The sequence below is a fragment of the Chionomys nivalis genome, chromosome 9, assembly GCF_950005125.1.
Source record: "Chionomys nivalis chromosome 9, mChiNiv1.1, whole genome shotgun sequence".
In the NCBI taxonomy this organism is placed as follows: Eukaryota; Metazoa; Chordata; class Mammalia; order Rodentia; family Cricetidae; genus Chionomys; species Chionomys nivalis.
Genome location: NC_080094.1, coordinates 30,066,456 through 30,085,842, shown reverse-complemented (window position 1 = coordinate 30,085,842; position 19,387 = coordinate 30,066,456). Strand labels below are relative to the sequence as shown.

Here is a 19,387-nt window from a genome sequence, read left to right as displayed (position 1 = left end):
CCCACATGGGCAGAGTACTTGTCTCCTCGTGGCCAGGCATAGTGGTACATGCCAGTAAGCTAGCCCCCAGAGACCAGGGAGTATACTGCAAGTTCCAGGCCAGCCTGGGCTAATGGAGACGCTGTTAGAAACCAAGCAGTGCTTTCTGAGCTCTTCAGAAAGGAAGCACACTGTACTGTGCACTAGAACCCTGGAGCTTTTCTTCTCTCAGGTGAAGTTTGTTAAAATCTGAAAGGATTTGAAAACCATTTTTATAGGAACACCTCAAGCAACTGGTGGGTTCTCCCAAATATTTAAGGGATATTTTTTTCTTTGTTTTTCCTAGTAGTCCTCAGAATTAAACTCGTGGCCTCCTATATGCTAGACAAGTATTCTACCACCAAGTATATAGCCCTATCCCTAGAAATCTACACAAAAGCCTTTAAGGAGTAGAAAATTTTCAGATAATATCTTTTCTCAGCTTTATTTTCTGCTATAATTTCTTATTTCAAGAGGGTTTCTAAGGAAAAGTTTCCCTCCTCGTTTGCTGACCCTGATATTAAAAGACACAGGATAACCTGTTGACAAACAAGGCAGGATGTTTTCTGACTGATTCATGGAACTAAAGTGACCGACCTATGGAACTAAAGGCAGCACATTTACTGACGCTGTACACACTGAAGAGTGTTTTTTCACTATACGATACACTACTCTCTGTCTGCAGCTTCAGTAACAACTGACTCCCTCCTCCCCTTCCACACCCTAATGCTGCGGAAAGCTAGACCAACCCAATGCATGCTCTAGGGATTTTTCTGACCTCAGTGAAGCCTGCGAGCTGCTAATAAACTTTCACACAGCTGGTCAGCCTTCATGCCCACTTTGACCCTTCTGCTCTTCCCAGTGCCTGACCCTCACTGCTGCCTCTCGTGCTTCCTACTGCAAAGTTTCTTCACTTCGGGAACTCTCTGTCTCTCCTTCTCCAGCCACTTCAGACTCCTCTCTAGCTTCCAGTCATGCCAAACTTGAGAAGTGTGTATCAGATGAATATGTTAAATAGGAAGAGTTTCACTTCCAGAAGTCACATTCTTACAGTCAAATGACAAGGTGACTACCTGGGCTGGGGAGATGGCTCTATGGCAAAGTGCCTGCTGCGCAAGCATCAGGACCTGAGCTTAGATCCCCAGGCCATGTAAGAAGCTGGATGAGGCAGCATGGGGCTGCAACCTGGGGCAGAGCAGGGGGAGGTAAGAGGCTCCTTAGGGCTCACAGGTAAGCTTTCACACTAGCAAAAAGGTCTGCTTCAAAATAAATAAAGAAATAAGTAAGTTGAAAGCCATCAAGGAAAGATAGTTCTAACCTCTGGCCTCCAGACATATGCACATATGTACACACCCACACTAACAACACATACATAACATGCAAGACCCCATCTTCCTTGAAGCAGATATTTAAATAAATGTAATAAGCAACACTACCTGCAGCTTACCCCTATCCCAAGCCCACATCTATAGCTTTTCACTAGTAACTGAGGACTCAGTCAGCACCAGGGTAATTACTCCTTGTACTTGGGAGGCAGAGGCACGAGGAAACTTGCAAGTTTGAGGCCAGCTTCATCAACAAACTGAGTTCCGGGGTGGGGGAGGGGTAGGGAGAGAGAGAGAGAGACCCTGTCTCAAAATCAATCAATGGATCAGACAAACAACTGAAGATCCCACATACCTTGAGAAGAATCTGAGCACAAAGGCTCAGTGATGTCAGAGGCGCTGCTGCTCCGGGGGACCTGCTGCTGTCCCAGCACAAGATAATCAGAGTCGGCTGTGGGTGTGCTCTCCGCCTGCTGGAACTCCTCCACTTCTGGAACATTAACACAAAACACAGGACTGTGGTTGGAGATTTTTTAAAAAGCATCTCACACTTAGCTGATTTAAACATTAAGTTTCATATTGTTTTTAGAAGCCAGACTACAGTAAAATAATCTGCATGCATGTCACCAAACATCCATATTTATTAACACTAAGATTCCGATCCATGATACGTTTTTCTTAAGCTACAATTAGCCTTCTGTTTTCCAGGTGAAGGAAAAGGGTGAGGGAAGAAAATCACACACACACATTAAAAAAAGGTCAATAACTCTGAGTCATTTGAAATTTCCCAGCAGGAAGGGTAACTCAGCCATGTCGGAAATGCATAGACAGATAAATAATACTTGAGAAAGCACAGTTGGAATCCCCCAACATTAAATAAAGATGAAAGGAAACAGGAATTCCAACTGTACTATTCCTTCTAACAGCTAATGCACAACTGTGAAAAATAAAATGCTATTTAAACCTCATATTACCATGTCCAGATCTGAACTAGTCACTAAGCACAAAAACGATCCACGTGGTATAAAATGGAAAACCAAAGATGAACACTCAACACCAGATAATTTTGCTAATATTTTACATCCTCTATTTCCCTGGAGAATGGGTTCCCTTTTAGCTCATTTCTAAAGTGCAGAGTTCATTCCAGGACCAGCCACAGCACCCTACCCACTCACCCTACCACTCACCTGAGATCTGTAGTCTCAGGATTGTGTCATCATCTGCCTAGATCATCAGAAAAGCCTGCTAACTAGCTACTGTCTCCTTTCTGCTATTCTCTACATGGCTGTCCAAGAGGCCCCTCGAAAGTGAAGGTGTAACCGTGTCTGCCATTAGTCCACCTGGCCTGTCTCAACCCTACCTCACAAATTGCTCCCCAATCATCATTTAAGAGCTCCCACTCTCTCTAGTCTCAGCAATACTGATCCTCTTGGCTCCTAATGTGCGCTCTCTCTCTCTCTCTCTCTCTCTCTCTCTCTCTCTCTCTCTCTCTCTCTCTCTCTCTCTCTCTCTCTCTCCTGCTCTTCACTCCCCTCTGCTGATCTTAGCCAGGTCCCCTATCCCTCACTGCAGTGCTGCACCAAGTACAAACCACTATACATCTTGCTATATATTCAGCATGCAAAGCTACTGCTCAGTTATACACTACACTCCAAACTCACTGATGCTGTCATAAAATTTCATATCCCTACACCCATATCACTATATTTTCCAAAAATAAAAAAGCTAAGCAGTAAAAGTTTTACTACTTTTAAGAAGAGAGTTCTCAAAACTCAATCTATATTATCTAAATTGGCTATGTCACTGGTTTCTCATCTGGAATGGAGAGTCACTGCCAATACAGCTCATTCACCTGGACATAACCCACAGTAAAGGCTCACTCCAGCTAAGGAGATGTGCATACACAGGATAATTCTGAGTTTAATGTATGGGATTTCCACAAAGGTTGTTGCTCTGCTTTTTACTTCCCAAATGAAAATTCCGTTTTCTACTATACCAGTGTAATTACAAGGCTCAAATCTATGAGCTTTATGTGAGTCATAACTATGAATCAAAGTTCTATCATCCTAAAACACAGTTTAAAGATGGATGCTTAATGGGAACCTGAGAGAACATAGGCTAAGAGAGCAGGAAGAGACAGTTTCATCTTTCCCAGGCCATCTCTGCCTACTGCTTCTCTTGAGTAGCAAAGAACTATTCATTTTTTCCATAGAGTATACTCAAGGCATATGTGCACATTTTAAGTCTACCTATATATCCCAGAGCAAAGACTAGGCTCTTTTTGAAAGTCTTCTAGACTCTTTAGCATAAGGCCCCTCAACACTATGGGACCAGCCTTTCTAGTTACCTTCTTATTCTAATTTTGCAAGATGGCTAAATGAAGATACTGCATTTGTCACTCCTGTATCAGTAGAGGGAGCCCAAGAGCTTCCTAACTATCTGAGAAATAATTGGCCAGGGCCCATTTTTGTAGACAGAGGGAGGAGTGGTTTGGTTTTTTTTTTTTCTTTTTTCTTTTCTCTGAAGTCTGGTGCCAAACACTGATAGATGCCAGTTTCTGGGTTCTGAGCAGAAGTAAATAAGAGCTGAGCCAACACTGGCAGCATCTTTCTAAAGATAAAGAACATCGCCATCTGGTGGGATGCAACACAGCCACAGCACCATGGCTTCCAAATTAGAGTGTCCCCACTGGTCCTCAACACAGCAGACGGAGGACAGGAGCCTGCTACCACCAGCTGTCTGCCTTCCCAACAGGCGGGCCTAATACATCTTTTAAGGCTTTGTTTTTGCAAAACTGTTAAGAGGGACTTCTCAGATGGAGATAGTCCAAGGCTGTAGAAAGAACCGGAAATGGTAGGGATGGAAGAATGAAAGACTAGAGTAGAAGGAAGAAGACAGCCACATACCTTAGCGTTCTGTTACGGTCTACACTTGAAGTGACTGTCAATTGAGAAAATGTGTAAAAAAGAATTTACAATTATTCTTATGTCATAATATAAATCCAAATCACTGATTTGAAGGTGCACATTTCATGGACTTTTGTGTGTACCACACTATCTGTATTCAATAAGAGCTCTATGAAAATGGATAAGAGAATGACACTTGAATGCCTTTTCCTTCCTAACGGTTCTTGAGCTCCCTCTGCTGACATGTTGTTGTCGAAGAAAATGTTGGGCTAAGGCTGCTCCCATTCTACTGTGTCCTGTTGAGCTGCTCTTTTGTAACTAATGAAAATGATTTTAACACTGGGATAAAATATAAAGGCTTGGATTTGAAACATCTGAGTCACATAACAATTGTACAATAAATCTCAGATTCAAGGCATCCTGTTTTGCATGTCACACAATTTCTGTTTCAATCACTTTGAAGTGCTGAATTCTGCCTCAGAGTCTAAGTTCATTTATCTTCTGTGAAGTCCAATAACACCCGATTTAAAAGCACTAACTTTCCTGTCTCTTGAGGATGTAGTTACTCAACACCATCACTAACCCACTGCTTTCTAAAACTCCATTGAAAACATCAGCAAAATGATCATAAGGACCGCTTCTCTTCCCCACGAAGAGTCGGCATGACTGAACTAAATGTGCAAGCTCTTCCGTCAGCTTCTATTTTCTCCAGATGTCTGTCTCCTTTTTACTCACTCTTTAATTGCAGACTTCCTTATTCCATCTTATTGAATGAAGCAAGGCTCTGTCTCCAAAAAACAAAATACTGTTCCATTTAACTCCTGCACAAAGCTGCACAAGCAAAATTAGAACGTAAGGGCCTAGCTTGAAAAACACCAATCATGAAGTCAACTTGCCTTCTAAAAGCTCAGGAGACTCTATCCATTTAACACCTTAGATGTCCACAAGGTAAGCTTCTGAGAGTAAGTTAGTCCAGGTTCTAACAAGAAGCACATCCATGAAGCGTATGAACAAGGCACAGAAGCATCGAAGCAAGGCTTGCCCTAATGTCCCGTAGCGTAAGATAAGGGAAGACAGTCAATCTACTAGTTATAACCATTCCAATACTCCCCAAAGAAAAAGAAAACTCTACCCTTGTATAGCATGAAAGTACTACATACTGATCAATGCCCCAACACAAAAAGCAGTTAACAGTGTAAAACAGTGGAGAGGGACTGTTCTCATGAACGAGAAAGAAGACTCCCCAGCTGGCAAGCCTACTTCCCAGGGGCATGTTTTTTTCTCAATACAACTACTCAGATTAATGGAAGTGGGTTTTTGACTCTCCTGAAATTCAAATACCACTGCTTTCTGCATCTCCAAATCTGCTGCTATTGGTTCTATTATTGTAATTTTGGTGGGATGACAGCTCATACAGATTAGAAACCAAAACAAGGACCACCGCCATCAAAAAAACCAAAATTAGCAACCACTGAGACAGTAAAACAAAAAGAAAAGCAAAAACTGTTTAACTTGTGGCCAGAAAGGAAAATTAACAGATCTGCTTGATATTTAGCTACGGTTTAGCAGGAGATACCCATCCACTCAGAGATAGGCCAGAACCCACTCAATGCTGCAAACTGCCAATCAGGAAGGACATCTACTCCCAGGGCAGTAAACACTTGCCTTGGCCTGGTCTACTGACAGGACAGTCACAAGGGACAGTGGTATCAATGGAACTAATAAAGGACAACCGGGGTCAGACTGAGAAGACACTCCCTACTGTAGCTGTCAGATAAAATGGCGGCACCAGTTTGTCTCAGAGTTGCCCTGCTACAAAACCAGGAGTGAAGATGGCAAAGACAAGAAAACACAGACCTGGTCCAGCCTGCTCTACCTTACACCCCTATAGGCTATGCTATATTTGCACGTTTGGTATTTGAGGCTTGGCTATCTTCTGGTGTGGGCTGTCTCAGCATAGTATTTAGCAGCATCTCTGTCTTCTACCCTCTACATGCCAACAGCACCATCTTGCTGTGACAACCCAAAATGTCTCCAGATGCTGCCAAATCATCTCTGACTGACAGTGCAGCAAATCACTCAATTTCTGCTGGAGCCATGAACGCACACATAAGGACCAAATATTTGAGTAAGTCAAAAAGTAACACTGAATAAGAACAAAACATTTAAAAATGAAGCTATAAATAGGAAGGAATTTTTCTGAGAACTTATTCCAGAAAAACTAGTGAGAAAAACCTAAGTGAAAAAGTGAGGAAATAAAACTAGACTGAAATAAAACTTTTCACATTAAAAGATTTCTTTTTGGTGTCAACCAGCCAAATATATAACAAATTCTTTCAAAGACCTCATTAATTACTTAAAAGAAGTACACTTTCTGGAAAATCTGATCCCCAAGCATTTACTGCTAAGCAGCAACTTAACTGGTAGTAGCCCTTTTCAATGCCATTCTCGCTGTTTTAACATTCACTGTTCACTAAAGAGAGTTTTCTAGGCAATAGTATCAGTTAAAACTAACGCTTCCCTCCTGGTATTTTACTATACTTTAATTCTGCTTTGTCGAACTTCAATAGTGCTATAGTGTTTATGCTACAGAAACTGTAGTTAGGCTACTCCCAATATTTAAAAATTCCTAACCTATGTGTCAGAACTCAAAATGTAGAAGGAATATGAAAACATTTCCCTCTTAATCAAGATCTAGTTCATCTTAAAATGACTGAAAATATCTCTTTGTAGATATAATAGCAGAAAGTAAACTTCTTTTGAGGAGTGACTAGGAAGAACATGAGAAAACTTGCTTTTGCTACTACAATATCCTCCCTTTACAGCTGGCACAGGGTAATTAAATTACATACAGTGGTTAGTACACAGTGTGGGCAATGTGACATCAGACCAGGATAACTAGTGTATTTATCACTCTCACCATTTATTTGACAAGTTCATTCAAAACACCCTACCCTGGCTATGTCAAGATACACAATGGTTTATTATTAACTACATTCATCTTACTGTGCTAGGTACTACAATATCATCAGAAACACACACACACACACACACACACACACACAAGAACTAAATCCAGTTTCAACTGGGTGAAATCTAAGAACAAAAATGTTTTAGGAATTAGCAATATAGCTTTTTTCTTGTTGTGTTTTAACTAAAACCTCAATTATCAGCATGAATCTGATAACCAGGAGATTATAAAATTTTTGGCTACCTAGTTGCTACTAAACATGAACTATACAAAAACAACCATCAACATCCTTTAAAAATTAACACAAGTGAAAAGGGCAGTCTCCTGAGTGTGATGGGGGAGAGGGAGAGTTAGGGCAGGAGAGAGAAGCCTGAGGACATGGATGGACACACAAGACAGCATTACAGTACCTGACAGCCTGTGAGAGCAAGAAGAGTAAGAGAGACCAGGGAAGAGAGCGCTCACGGTATGGAGGAGGAGCGGGACGCTTTTAGTGGCAGGCAAAGCCTCAGAGAGGTGGACACAGTTGCTGATAGACTGGCTTCGCTTAGCTTCCAGGAGAGATAAAGTAACATTACATCAGAGCACAGCGAGACCTTTCACCATTTCTAAGTTCTTATGGTGCTGCAATTACTTTAAACAGTTAAAGGAAGCCATTTTAAGCATTAAAAGAAGTCAGTAAAATCAGAGTACTTAATCACAGTCTCTAAATACAGCCAACTTTCAGCCAAGCACTGATAATGTCTTAGAATGGTCACTCCACACAAAGAACTTATTTCAGTTGGGAATGCTTCATGCATTACCCTTCCTTCTGCTGCTGTATATCAGAGTGTATCTAAATAATGTCTGGGTTGCTTGCTGAAGCACATCCCATTATTACATTTTTAGTACAGTAGTATCTGTTCCTAACGGTACACATACAAAGACCACAGTGAGAAATAGAAAATCTGATCCAAGACAAAAAAATTTCTATTAAGCAATAAATAATTCAGAAATTGAGTTACTGAGAGCTGACTGTATTTAAAAGCTAACCACTTAGTGAACTAAATGTCACAGAAGTTTGTGAATATATAAATCTATTTTATTAGATATCTATGAAAACTATCTTTTTATATTGTATTTCATATTTAATAAAGCCAAAGTTTCTCAACTTTCAATTTTCCCATACATTGTTGGTTAAATAAACATTTAATAAAAACAAAGAGAAAGAGAACGTACTTCAAATTAATAAAATCGAATCTTTCCTTAAAATCAAAGTACAAAGGATTATTTGTTATATTATTATTTGATGTACCTCTGCTAAGTATATGTGAAACAAAACTATACACAATAGTGGCACACTTGCAAAAACTGAAACAAACTTTTTACTTTGTCCCCTCCCCTATTCCTTGCTATCAGCATCTCCAGCAATGAGATTATTATATAACTCGTGTGTGTGTAAGATAATATGTAAAGGGCAACAACCATGTAAATGTCAAAGTATAAAAGATTTGTTTATCTCAGGATATGGACAATATTTTACTTGAGCACTGTTTAAAGAGCTTTCCCTTTATAAATCAAATGATTGCACATTTTTCCCAAAACGGATCACCACGCATTTTAAAAATGTAAAATACTGGCTGTTTTATGCGGCAATTAAGACTGACTTTGATCACTGTCAGTTTAGAATCTGGATTTTCACCATCACTGACACCCAGGGTCAGTGTTATCTTTCCATGCCGGGCTGCTTCAGTTACACTCTGATCCTCTGGTGTCACCAAAGCTGCTTTAACTAACTGAAATCTGTGGGGTGAATCGTTATGTGAATATCTTAACCCACTCTTAATGAGATGCAAGAAACAAAGCTATCCCACAATTACTGCTAACTGTTACTAACTCTCCCTAAGAACAGAGAACTATTTCAGTGAACTTCCACACTCAGAGAAACTCCTCTATACATTCAAACTATAGGGAAAACACTCTGTGCTTTGTTAAAAAGTAGGAAAAGAAAACTAAGTAAAATTACCCATGGATAATATTAAAGTCTTATTAAACTGCAAGGTATACAAAAATCTTCAGTGACTATTAATAGGTAACAACTGATTCAAAACACTTAGCATTTTAAAAGATATAAAATACAATAGGAAATGCATCTATATGCATGAATACATGTGTATATATAAAGCATAAATATAACAGACTTGTATAATTGACAGTTTTCACTGTCTTTCAAAAATAAAACAATTCTAGGCTTTTAAAATTTAGTAACTTCTATAAAAGTCAACCTTAGAATTCTAAAGTACATATTCCACAAATATCTTTACACAACTTTTGAAAAAGGTTTGTTCAATGTCACATGGCCCTTCAAACACCTGAGAACATTTTGAAACATAGCCTGCTTTTCCTGATTGTTTTCTAAAGCATGCTGGTGCTTCTACTATACAGTTGGTTTAAAACACCTGGTGGGAATTAAGATTTGTAGTGTCATATGGAACACGCATGTATCTGCTGCTGACCAAAATGCATGAAAAAATGCAGTGTTTGGGGATCAGTGCTTATACTTGGAATTCAAGGGTGGCAAAGGCAGTATAAGCACAGCTTGGGAAGGACACTGCCTTTATCACATGCTTCTGATCTCTTTCACTGAAGGATCCCATGATGGCAGGGAAGGCTGTAGAAGTTGAACTGAGACAGGAAGTCAGTGGGCATCCTCAGTGCTGAATGTTTTTAGTAACTGAGTTTCTTTTTAGGAGACAGAATGAAGAAAAAGAAAAAGACTAGGTAGAGAAGATAATTAAAAAGATTATTACCAATAAATGCTAAGGCATAAATAATGAGGACGTTACAGGCACTGTCAACAGGATGCTAAACCATCTATATCAGGCTTTTAACAAACAATGAACAAAATATGTTAAACTTAACAAATATTTGTTTTATGGCCTGAGGAACCTATTTAAGCTTTTCTAAAGCTGTTGACTTCCAACTCTAATTGCATGGTGCTGCTGATGAGAGAAACTGTAAGAAACTGAGATAAAGGTTGTTTCAATCCTACATCAGAGTACAAAGGGAAGAGAGAACCTTATTGCCTTTGTTCTGAATATCAGCTTCCCTTTTAAAGATTCATCTCTTGCCATAGTAAAATGTAGCAAAGCTGTCTGATCATCCTCAACCAAGTAACTGTACTAGTTCAAATAGACTGTAAAAGCAGCATCTATGGGCATAGGAGCTCAATGTTTTTAAAGAACTAAAAAGCGAGAATGTCTCCGTTCATTCCTAAAACCAAGTGTCACCCTCCTTTCCTTTGCTGGAACCAGTTATCACACACTCTACAAGGCACACTGCCTAGCAACGGCATCACTGAGGCTAAAGATGCATTTATCATGCTCCTTTTCACAGTAGAGACTTTAGAAATAAATAATAAAACCTGAGACTTCAGAAGTAAGCAGAACAGAAAGTTTAAAAGGTATCGACAGATTTCATTTAAAAAAAGATCTAATATATAAATTCTGAGTAGAACTTTAAAATATTTATTCCTATAAATTTACTTAAATAGCAATTAGTTTTGTTTAATGATATTTAAACAAATATTTACCAGTTGCTTTTTGGCGAACAATATTTCTGGCCTTCTCAACTCCAGGTGCTCCAGATGTGGTAGCACTTCTGAATCTCATTGGCTCTGTCATATCAGGATGGCTACGCCAGCTGAGAGAAAAGGATCTACCCACAGCGGCCCCTTTTTGGGAATCTAGAACACAACCTGATAAAGGGTAAGATGAGAAAAACAACCAAAAAGCTGAATTTAATAGCAATCATACAATTACATATTACCAGCAGTCAAGAAACAGCCTACATACAACACTGCACCAGCAGATTCCCCTGCTGCAAATTAAGACCCACTTCCTTGTGCTGCAGTTCAGGAAGATACATCAGTAACCTCAAAATATTTGCTACCAAAGTATTTTTAATTCCCAGCAGCTTCATGAAAATTGTATCTTCATAGTATTTACTTCCACATGCAAAAGTATATATTAACCAATCTTTCCCATTGTAAGAACAGTCATGCAAGAGAGATCCAGAAGAGAATAAGGACATCTAGGCTAGTGTGTATTTTTTTTTTAAGATTCCTGTTTAGTTTCAACTGTGAAGAAAAAAATAACCTGTTGCTAAAGTAATGTTAGAAAATTACTACACTACATAGACTAAATCTAAACTAGGATTAAGCCATTCCAGTGGAATGCTATGAACATAAGCTATTTTGCTTCGGCTTCTAGCTGCTTTTACTAACTGGGGCTTTGGCAAACCATTCTCAGATGTCAATGAACACATTGTAAGCCAGCCCCTAGCCCATGTATATGGTTAACACATTACTAGAATTGATTCACATTTCCCTGTATCCACATCCTTTGTTCTCACTGACTCTGGATTTCATCATACTTTGGTAGTAAAACTAAAGAAGTGAGACCTGAAAAATCTACTTCTGTAACATTGTATTAACAAGCACGTGCCAATCTGCTGGATGAAGCACGTAGCAGAGTCACACGCACTGCTCTGGCTGACAGCCAGTCAGTTCCTAAAAGCAGAGCAGCCTAAGTGGCCACAGCATAGAGTGAATCAAATGAAAACATGCAACCGAATTTATCAGCTCATAAAATCAGACTAACAGTGACTATGTTAAGCTAGCAAGCCTTGGAGTGATTTGTCACATAGCAAAAACCAACTGATACAGTCTATAATAAGGTTATTATTACTAAAACATAATCTGCTGTAACCATGTGTAACTTGACAAACCTTTGAAGGAAAGATGCCTTCCAGGTCCCAGAACCAAAGGAAGTTACTTGTCACTCAAGGAAACCCATTGTGTTTTTACCTCTGCATTCTATGATTCTGTTTGCTATAACCCTGAGAACATCAAGGTCATATCCAAAGTCATCTCTCCCTGTTTCCCTAGCAAGCCCATAAAGCTCCATAGAATGCATTCTGGCATTTAACCATACCCGCAGCTCCTTTCCACTTTATCCTATTTCCTTTTCCATTTAATATGTACCATATGCTTCTGAATGAGCCAGCTCTAGTCTTCACAGTATAAGCTGGAGTAGACAAGTTAACTCAAGTACTACACTCCTTAGGAACTGTAATGAAGACAAGGGGATACCAACTGCAATCTCCAACAGAAACTTCCACTGTTTAACAACTCAAAATTATTACTTTTACTTCTGAAAACTGCTTAATAAAGCCAAAATGGGTCCCATCTCAAGCGCTTTGAATTCCTCCATATTTTCCAGGGAGACAGCAGAACAGATGTGAATAATACCTCGGGCTGGACTTGACTAGCTTTGATGTCGATCACTAGAAAGTCTTTGTATTTTGGGTTTTCTGTCTGTGACACAGAACTATCTAAAAGAGCTATCATAATGATGAAGACCATGTGCAAAGCACTGGTCATTGTTACTCCTGTTATCAGTACTTCTCTCTCATTTTTCTTCTTCCACAGTCTCTTTAGATAGTCACCAGTTTCATTAAGGGAACAAAATAATAGGAATCATAAACTAATGACCAGCATTTAAAAAGACATGATGCAGCAGGGCAGTGGTGGCACACACCTTTAATCCCAGCTCTCAGGAGGCAGAGGCAGGCGGATCTCTGTGAGTTCGAGGCTAGCCTGGTCTACAGAGCAAGTTACAGGACAGGCTCCAAAGCCACACAGAGAAACCCTGTCTCAAAAAACCAAAGACACCATGCAACTAGTTCAACTCATTATGAAATACAATGCATTAATGGCATGGGCGTATAAATAAACACCACTGCAGCTGCCCTGGAAAAGCATAATACCTTTGCCACGCTGCTTCTTCTCCTTCTGTTCACTTAATTTATCTAGAGGTAGGTTTGTCATCTCAACTCCATACACAGTTCTTGCGAGCACCGCTGTCAAAGAGTCCATGATGTTGGACCACTCGGTGATGAGCTCTTCCCACTCTGTGAGGGATGACAGCACACCTAGAAAGTCATCCCAAAGCTCCCGAGAAATGTACACACAGAGGTTTGCTCGGATCCAAGCCACGATAAGTGTCTGAAACCAACCAAATATATGATTTTTTAACAAAAAAAATATCCTTTTCATTGTTTTTCTTACTTTTGACCAACCGTAACGAAGATTTGAGTTATGTTAGATGAGTTATCTGAGGAAATATTATTTTAAAGTGCATGGCTACTGCTGCTAATATCGGTAAGAACATAAAACCCTCTGTCCAGTGACTACTCAACTTCTGAAGGTGGCTCTTTGCCATCACCAGAGAGGCTACGGCAGACATCTTCCTCTATGTGTGATCTTCTAAACTCGAGTGCTACATGACTTTGAGCAGCTGGGCTTGATACAGAATCAAAGACAACTCATTAAATGAGACTCCTTTGGACCTCAGCCCTCAATACCTTCAGTCCAACAGCATTTAACCAGCGTCACCTCCATCTGTGCTGTCTTCCAAGGGGGCATTCCTACTCCCACTCCAGGTTCCTTCTCAGAATCCTGTGCTTCTATTAAGCCAAACTACCCTGAGCTACATGCTGTATTTCTTCCTCATTTTAAAAAGCAACACACTCTCTTTGAAGCAGCTATCCCCTCTGCTTACAGCCATTCTCCTTCCTCTATTGAAGTCTAGCTTTCCCACTTCCTCATCTCCCAGTCAGGTGGTTTTGAATTTTTCCTTCTGACAGCTCTTCACTTTTCACCTAGGTTTTGGTTATCCATTTCTATGGCTCCACTCCCTTCTACCTGTTGTGTACTCTTTTGTCTTTATGTCCAACGCAGATCCCTTGGTTGGCTTCCTGATTATCCACCTGTTGTATTCAGGGCAGTCCAAAGGCGCTTGTAACACATCATCATGAAAAGAAGTCAATCACTGATTACTAATTTTGATCTAAAATTGGATCAATTTTATTATTAGATCAATATTTTCTATTATATGAAGATTATTAATTTATTGCTTTCTGGTAATAATAGTTTTGAACTTTTGAAGACATGATTTTAAAAATGTATAGACAGAAACTGGCATTTTAGCCTTAACAAAAATGCTCAATTAAATATTAGGGTAATAAAACTGACCCAGTATTAGATCACTAGATCTAATTTTAGTGGAGTAAGAGGAGAGGGTAGAGGCTGTAGAAGTCACTAGAAATCACCTCCCATTATGCTGCAGTTCTGCTAGCAGGAACAAAACCAGATGGCTGTCTTGGTGTAGAAAGATGTCAAGACTGGAAATCACTTTACTAAGCTATAAGAAATAAAGAGATGATGTGGTGTGGCACTTGGCTTTAGTTCCAGCAGAGGCAGGCTGTAAGTGCAAGGCCAGCTTGGTCTACATAGTGAGTTCTAGGCCAGGTGAGACCTTCTCTCAAATAACAAAAAGAAGAGAGAGAGGGAGAAAGGGATGGAGGTGGGAAGGAGGGAAAGAAGAAGGAAGGCAGAGGGGAGGTGACTTCTCGCAGTTTAGAGAATCTGTCATAGCCAATGGCACAAACATGTATACGGACCTATAAATCATCAACAAAATTCACAATTGGACATGGGGCAAAATCCTCGAAGCTAGTTGAGGGGATGGGATGGAGGAACATGGAAGTAGGACAGCCTTTCAATCAGTTACCCTTTTCCAAAAGGAAGTGAGAGTGATGGTCTCAGCACTAGGTTGTGCTACTAACCTGGTTTGAGCCCTGCAGAGGGTCAGTTGGCCTTTCTAGAGTTACACTTCTCATCAAAGTCAAGGTCTCTCAGCACAGACACTCAGTGTTTAATTAGAAATAGCTCAGCCCAGGAACCACAGGAACACACCTCGCCTCAGTGACAGCAACTAATAACCAACCACCTCCTCTTTCCTTATCTCCCCAACTCTCAAGGACACTGAACACTGTCAAGTACTGGATCCTATTATAGACAGAAGCAATGCTTCCTCATCACCTTCAGAACTTACATCATATGGTCTAAGTAGGATTGAGAACAAGCTACAACATCACTTGAGGCAATCACCATTATTTCGTAAAGTTTTTTAAATGAGATAAATTCAACCATCATTAGAAGAAATTATGTTAACCTAAATTATCTATATAAAAGAGGAAAAATAAACACTACCAGGAACAGTAGGAAAAAGGATAATAATGTCTTAAAAATTCCTTACCTCTACTAGTTCTTTACTATAAAAAACAAAAACACAAATATCTAGCCATTTTCATCTGTACAACAACTTAATTAGTGTATCTTCACTATAATGTGTCACTTAGGGGACAACCATTTCCCTCCTCATATCTCACCCAAGGACATTGGAAGTCAACCAATGATTACAAATCTATAGCGCTTCCCATGTTATCCCCTCTTACTGAAGAGCAGGCAGGGACACAGAAGATGAGGTGGTACTCAAGGTCACCAAGCCAGCAATGCCAGGACCAGAGTCACAACCGGGATCTGTCAACCTCTGCTCTTCCACGGTCAATTCTAAATCTAAGCATCCTTTTTTCTGTACTCATTTCCAAAATGCATTAGAATCATAAGCAATCAAGGGTCAAAAAATGGCACAAGAAAGATCTGATGAGAGCACTCCATTAAGGGAATTTTCTCCTGACCCATCCCATCCCAACCCAAACAAACAAATATAAACAACAATTACAGAATAGATTCATTCTTAATCCTGCAACAAATTCACTTTCTATTTTCAACACACATAACAGGTACAAGGCCAGACAACTGGTGAAAATCAGGCTTGACACTGGCTTTAGCTCATGCCTACTTGACAACCAAGCACCAGGACTGGGAGCTCAGGTGCTGACAGTGAGATGCTGTGCAGAGAGAGCACAGTGCAGAGTGCATATCCATGCAGGCAGCAAAGTAGTAGCATCAACAAACTAGGTTGGATTACTACAAACAAAAACAAAACCCATATAGTCAGAGTATAATAACACAAGCATATAATCCCTAGCACTTGGATGACTGAAGCAATAGAATTAAAAGTCTGGGCCAACCAAGGCTCATAGTGAGACCTGAACTTAAAAAAAAAAAAAAAAAAAAAAATTCGCCGGGCAGTGGTGGCGGACGCCTTTAATCCCAGCACTGGGGAGGCAGAGGCAGGCGGATCTCTGGGAGTTCAAGGCCAGCCTAGCCTGGTCTACAAGAGCTAGTTCCGGGACAGACACCAAAGCTACAGAGAAACCCTGTCTCGAAAAACCAAAAAAAAAAAAAAAAAAAATTCAAATAAAAATGTATGTATTCTCCCATCACATATACCCATGAGCTGGGCAAGTCAGTCAAAGGAAGAGAGAGCATCAATGAGGCAAGTGAGCACATGCCAATTCTTTTTGCAGCCTCTACACACACTACCTAACTACCTATACTATATATATATGTACTCTTAATATGCATCATCCAAAAACCATGAATGGAGAAGAGAATGTTTCCTTTCTCAGCCGTTATTTCAGCTCATGGTGATCCCACCTATCATATTACTCAAGGTCAGGCCTAATATAGAAGAATATCATACATTTCCATAGTTTTGCACACTGTTCTTTTCTAGAAATGTTAATGAACTTTATGAACCCTGTAAAAAGCTATGTAGCCTGAGGCTAATTCCCTGGGCAGCCCATCAGCTGGCAGCCTATGTATACTCTTGACCCTGTTCCCACTGGAGCAGAAAGTACTGGTACTTCTTTGGGTCTCAGCTCATACTGAGAGTCATCCAACCTCCCAGATCCTGAGGTGCCCCTCCCTATGCACCAATACATCCTGGCCTCTTTCACTAGAACATGGCACTGGCAAGCCAACACTTAAGCAGCACCTGCTCTAACCTCACCCTTCAAACACAGCGCCCTTTCTCCTCCCTTCCATATCAAGAGCTCTTAGAAGCCTTATCCACCATTGCTACCTCTACTTCCTGATTCAAGTAGACTTCAATTCTTTGGACATTCTCTGAACATTCTCAACCTCCCACATCTTATCAGAACCAAAGGTCACCTGGCTCTGCTCACTTCCCTGGGCATCTAGAACAATCTACTCTAGTTTTGCCCTCAGCAAACTGGGCCTCCCTGCTCAGCATCTCTGGCTCGCTCTCTTCTATCAAGCACAGAGAAGCCTTCATTCTCCTATGCAAATGTTCTCTCACAGTCACTCCAACCAGTCTGAGGCTTTACATACAGTTACTTGACACAAGGATGGCCTCAAATTTACATGCCATTTCCATATTTCTATTTATCCTGTAACTGTCAATCTAGTTTTCTCCCCAACTAGGATGTTCAACTCCTGTCACTATCAAGAAAACCAAGAGGAAGGAGATGGTAGAAGGGAAGCCTAAAAGACCCAATGTTAACTGTGAAAACACAAAACCCAACATTTAGAACAAAGTTAAGAAGGAAAATTTCTAAAAATGCAAAGTTAATTTGATATAACATGTAAAATCTCAGTAATTAAAACTTATTTGCCAAGTCTGCTCCAATTCTGCATTTGCAGTGTTTAATAAAAAAGACTTACCCTGAAGAGCAACCCTGCCAAGCTCTGGGCAAACAAGTCCTTTACATGCTTATCCTTTGGCTTCTGCATGACAGCTTCTGTTATCCTGAGAAGGATTTGCAACATCTGCTCCCTGGGCCACCCAAAATAAAAGCTCATATTAGTAATCACATCTCCAAAGCACTTTATAGGTATGAGATCTCTGCAGTCAGCAACACTGATAATCACGTATTATCTCAAAGTATTAAAAGTCTAGGTGTCAGTTAGACAATGAGATCATATTTTATCTGCATAAACTATGTTACCACATTTCTACAAACATGCTTTCCACATCCATGCTAATCGGCAGGATGGCATCTTCCAGACATCTCCCAGTCTGACTTTTCTCTTTGTAGGAAGGAGGACAAGATAGTTTTCCCCAGTTGGAGCAGCACACCAGGGCACTCACCAAGGGAATAGCTGTACCAGACAGAAGTTATTCAGGACTCTGACTTTCTCCATCATTTTGTTACTTAATGTGTAGAGTCCCCCATCTGCCTTTGTAATAAAAACAAAACTGACTCTGGTCTTTCCTATGAGGACACAGGTAGTCAATAATACTGCATGACTGTGGTTCCTGGAGAAGGCAGAAGGAGTTTGGAAAGGGCAGGACTGACCACTGATGGGCAGTGTATTTGTGCCTGGTAGATCTTGCCTAGACCACAGAGCACATCTGGGACAGCTGTGGTCACCATAGCTCGGTCACCATTTTCAGTCTTACAGAAGGGGACTTTACATAATAGGCTTAAAGAATCAACATCAAACTGCTAATTATGACCATTGATGTTTAAAACAGCAGAAGTTCATTTTTTCTTTCTTACATAGCCAAGTTATGTTTCTCATATCCATGACTATATAGGGATGGAAAATATATTATCTTCTGAATAGAGAAGAAGTTCATGCATTCTCTAAGGAAATCACTCTCGTTCTTGTAAGGTTTTGAACCCTAACCATTTATTCACTTGCACTACTTTCTTCTTGTTCTTCCTACTCTCTAGTGAAAAAAGAAAGACTGTGACAGAGCAGTCGGGTTCAGGTCAGACAAAGGGATCTGTGGTTTCTTTTCTCCTGTGTCTATGCAGTGGACAGATAATGCAGAATCTCAGTAACCTCATCGTGGTATAATGACCTATGGGAATTTACTATCTGCTCGCTTGGTATCTGACTCCATTGGGCTTTTAGTCCCAGAATTACTAAAGTGTTAACATTATTCTCGCAGCACTCTATGCCATCTGTTTTGCACTGTTTACGGATACTGAAATATGAAGTGGATGATATTTTGTTTGTGCTCTAACAAATAAACCTTGCCTGAAGATCAGAGGGTAGAGTTAGCCACTAGTTAACCATAGAGGTCTGGAGGTCTGTACAGACAAACAGAAAGTGATATGGCTGGGCAGAGAGAACAATATCAGGCAAAAGACAGGAGCTCAGCTCCTTTTCGGCTGAGGAGTTAATAAGGCAAGAGTTGGCTTAATCCTTTCTCTCTGATCTCTCAGCATTTGCTCTGATATCTGGCTCTGGGTTTTTATTAAGAAGACCAATTGGAACTCGTGCAGCAATGGAGGAGGAAGACAAATGCACCACCTTGATCTAGAGACACATGTGCACAGCACAGGACAGCAAGTCTAAAGAGAAGAGAGAAAAGAAATGACAGAGCTGGAGATGGCATGCC

General features: G+C 40.2%; 1 protein-coding gene across 4 annotated transcripts in view; it reads right to left on the bottom strand.

The window, feature by feature from the left end:
- Ralgapa2 (Ral GTPase activating protein catalytic subunit alpha 2) overlaps window positions 1-19,387 on the bottom strand; it is a 272,467-nt gene that overhangs the window by 168,531 nt on the left and 84,549 nt on the right. For 3 of the 4 annotated variants that reach the window (XR_009057697.1, XM_057780304.1, XM_057780306.1), the window contains 5 exons: window positions 17,698-17,809; window positions 13,029-13,266; window positions 10,792-10,956; window positions 7,631-7,771; window positions 1,699-1,833 (listed from right to left, as the gene is read on the bottom strand). Coding sequence is in view for 3 of the 4 variants with exons in the window: in XM_057780304.1 (XP_057636287.1) it covers window positions 1,699-1,833; window positions 7,631-7,771; window positions 10,792-10,956; window positions 13,029-13,266; window positions 17,698-17,809 (791 nt within the window). In the remaining variant the exon portion in view is untranslated. The remainder of the gene's footprint in view (window positions 1-1,698; window positions 1,834-7,630; window positions 7,772-10,791; window positions 10,957-13,028; window positions 13,267-17,697; window positions 17,810-19,387) is intronic. The other variant, XM_057780305.1, reaches the window with a different exon arrangement.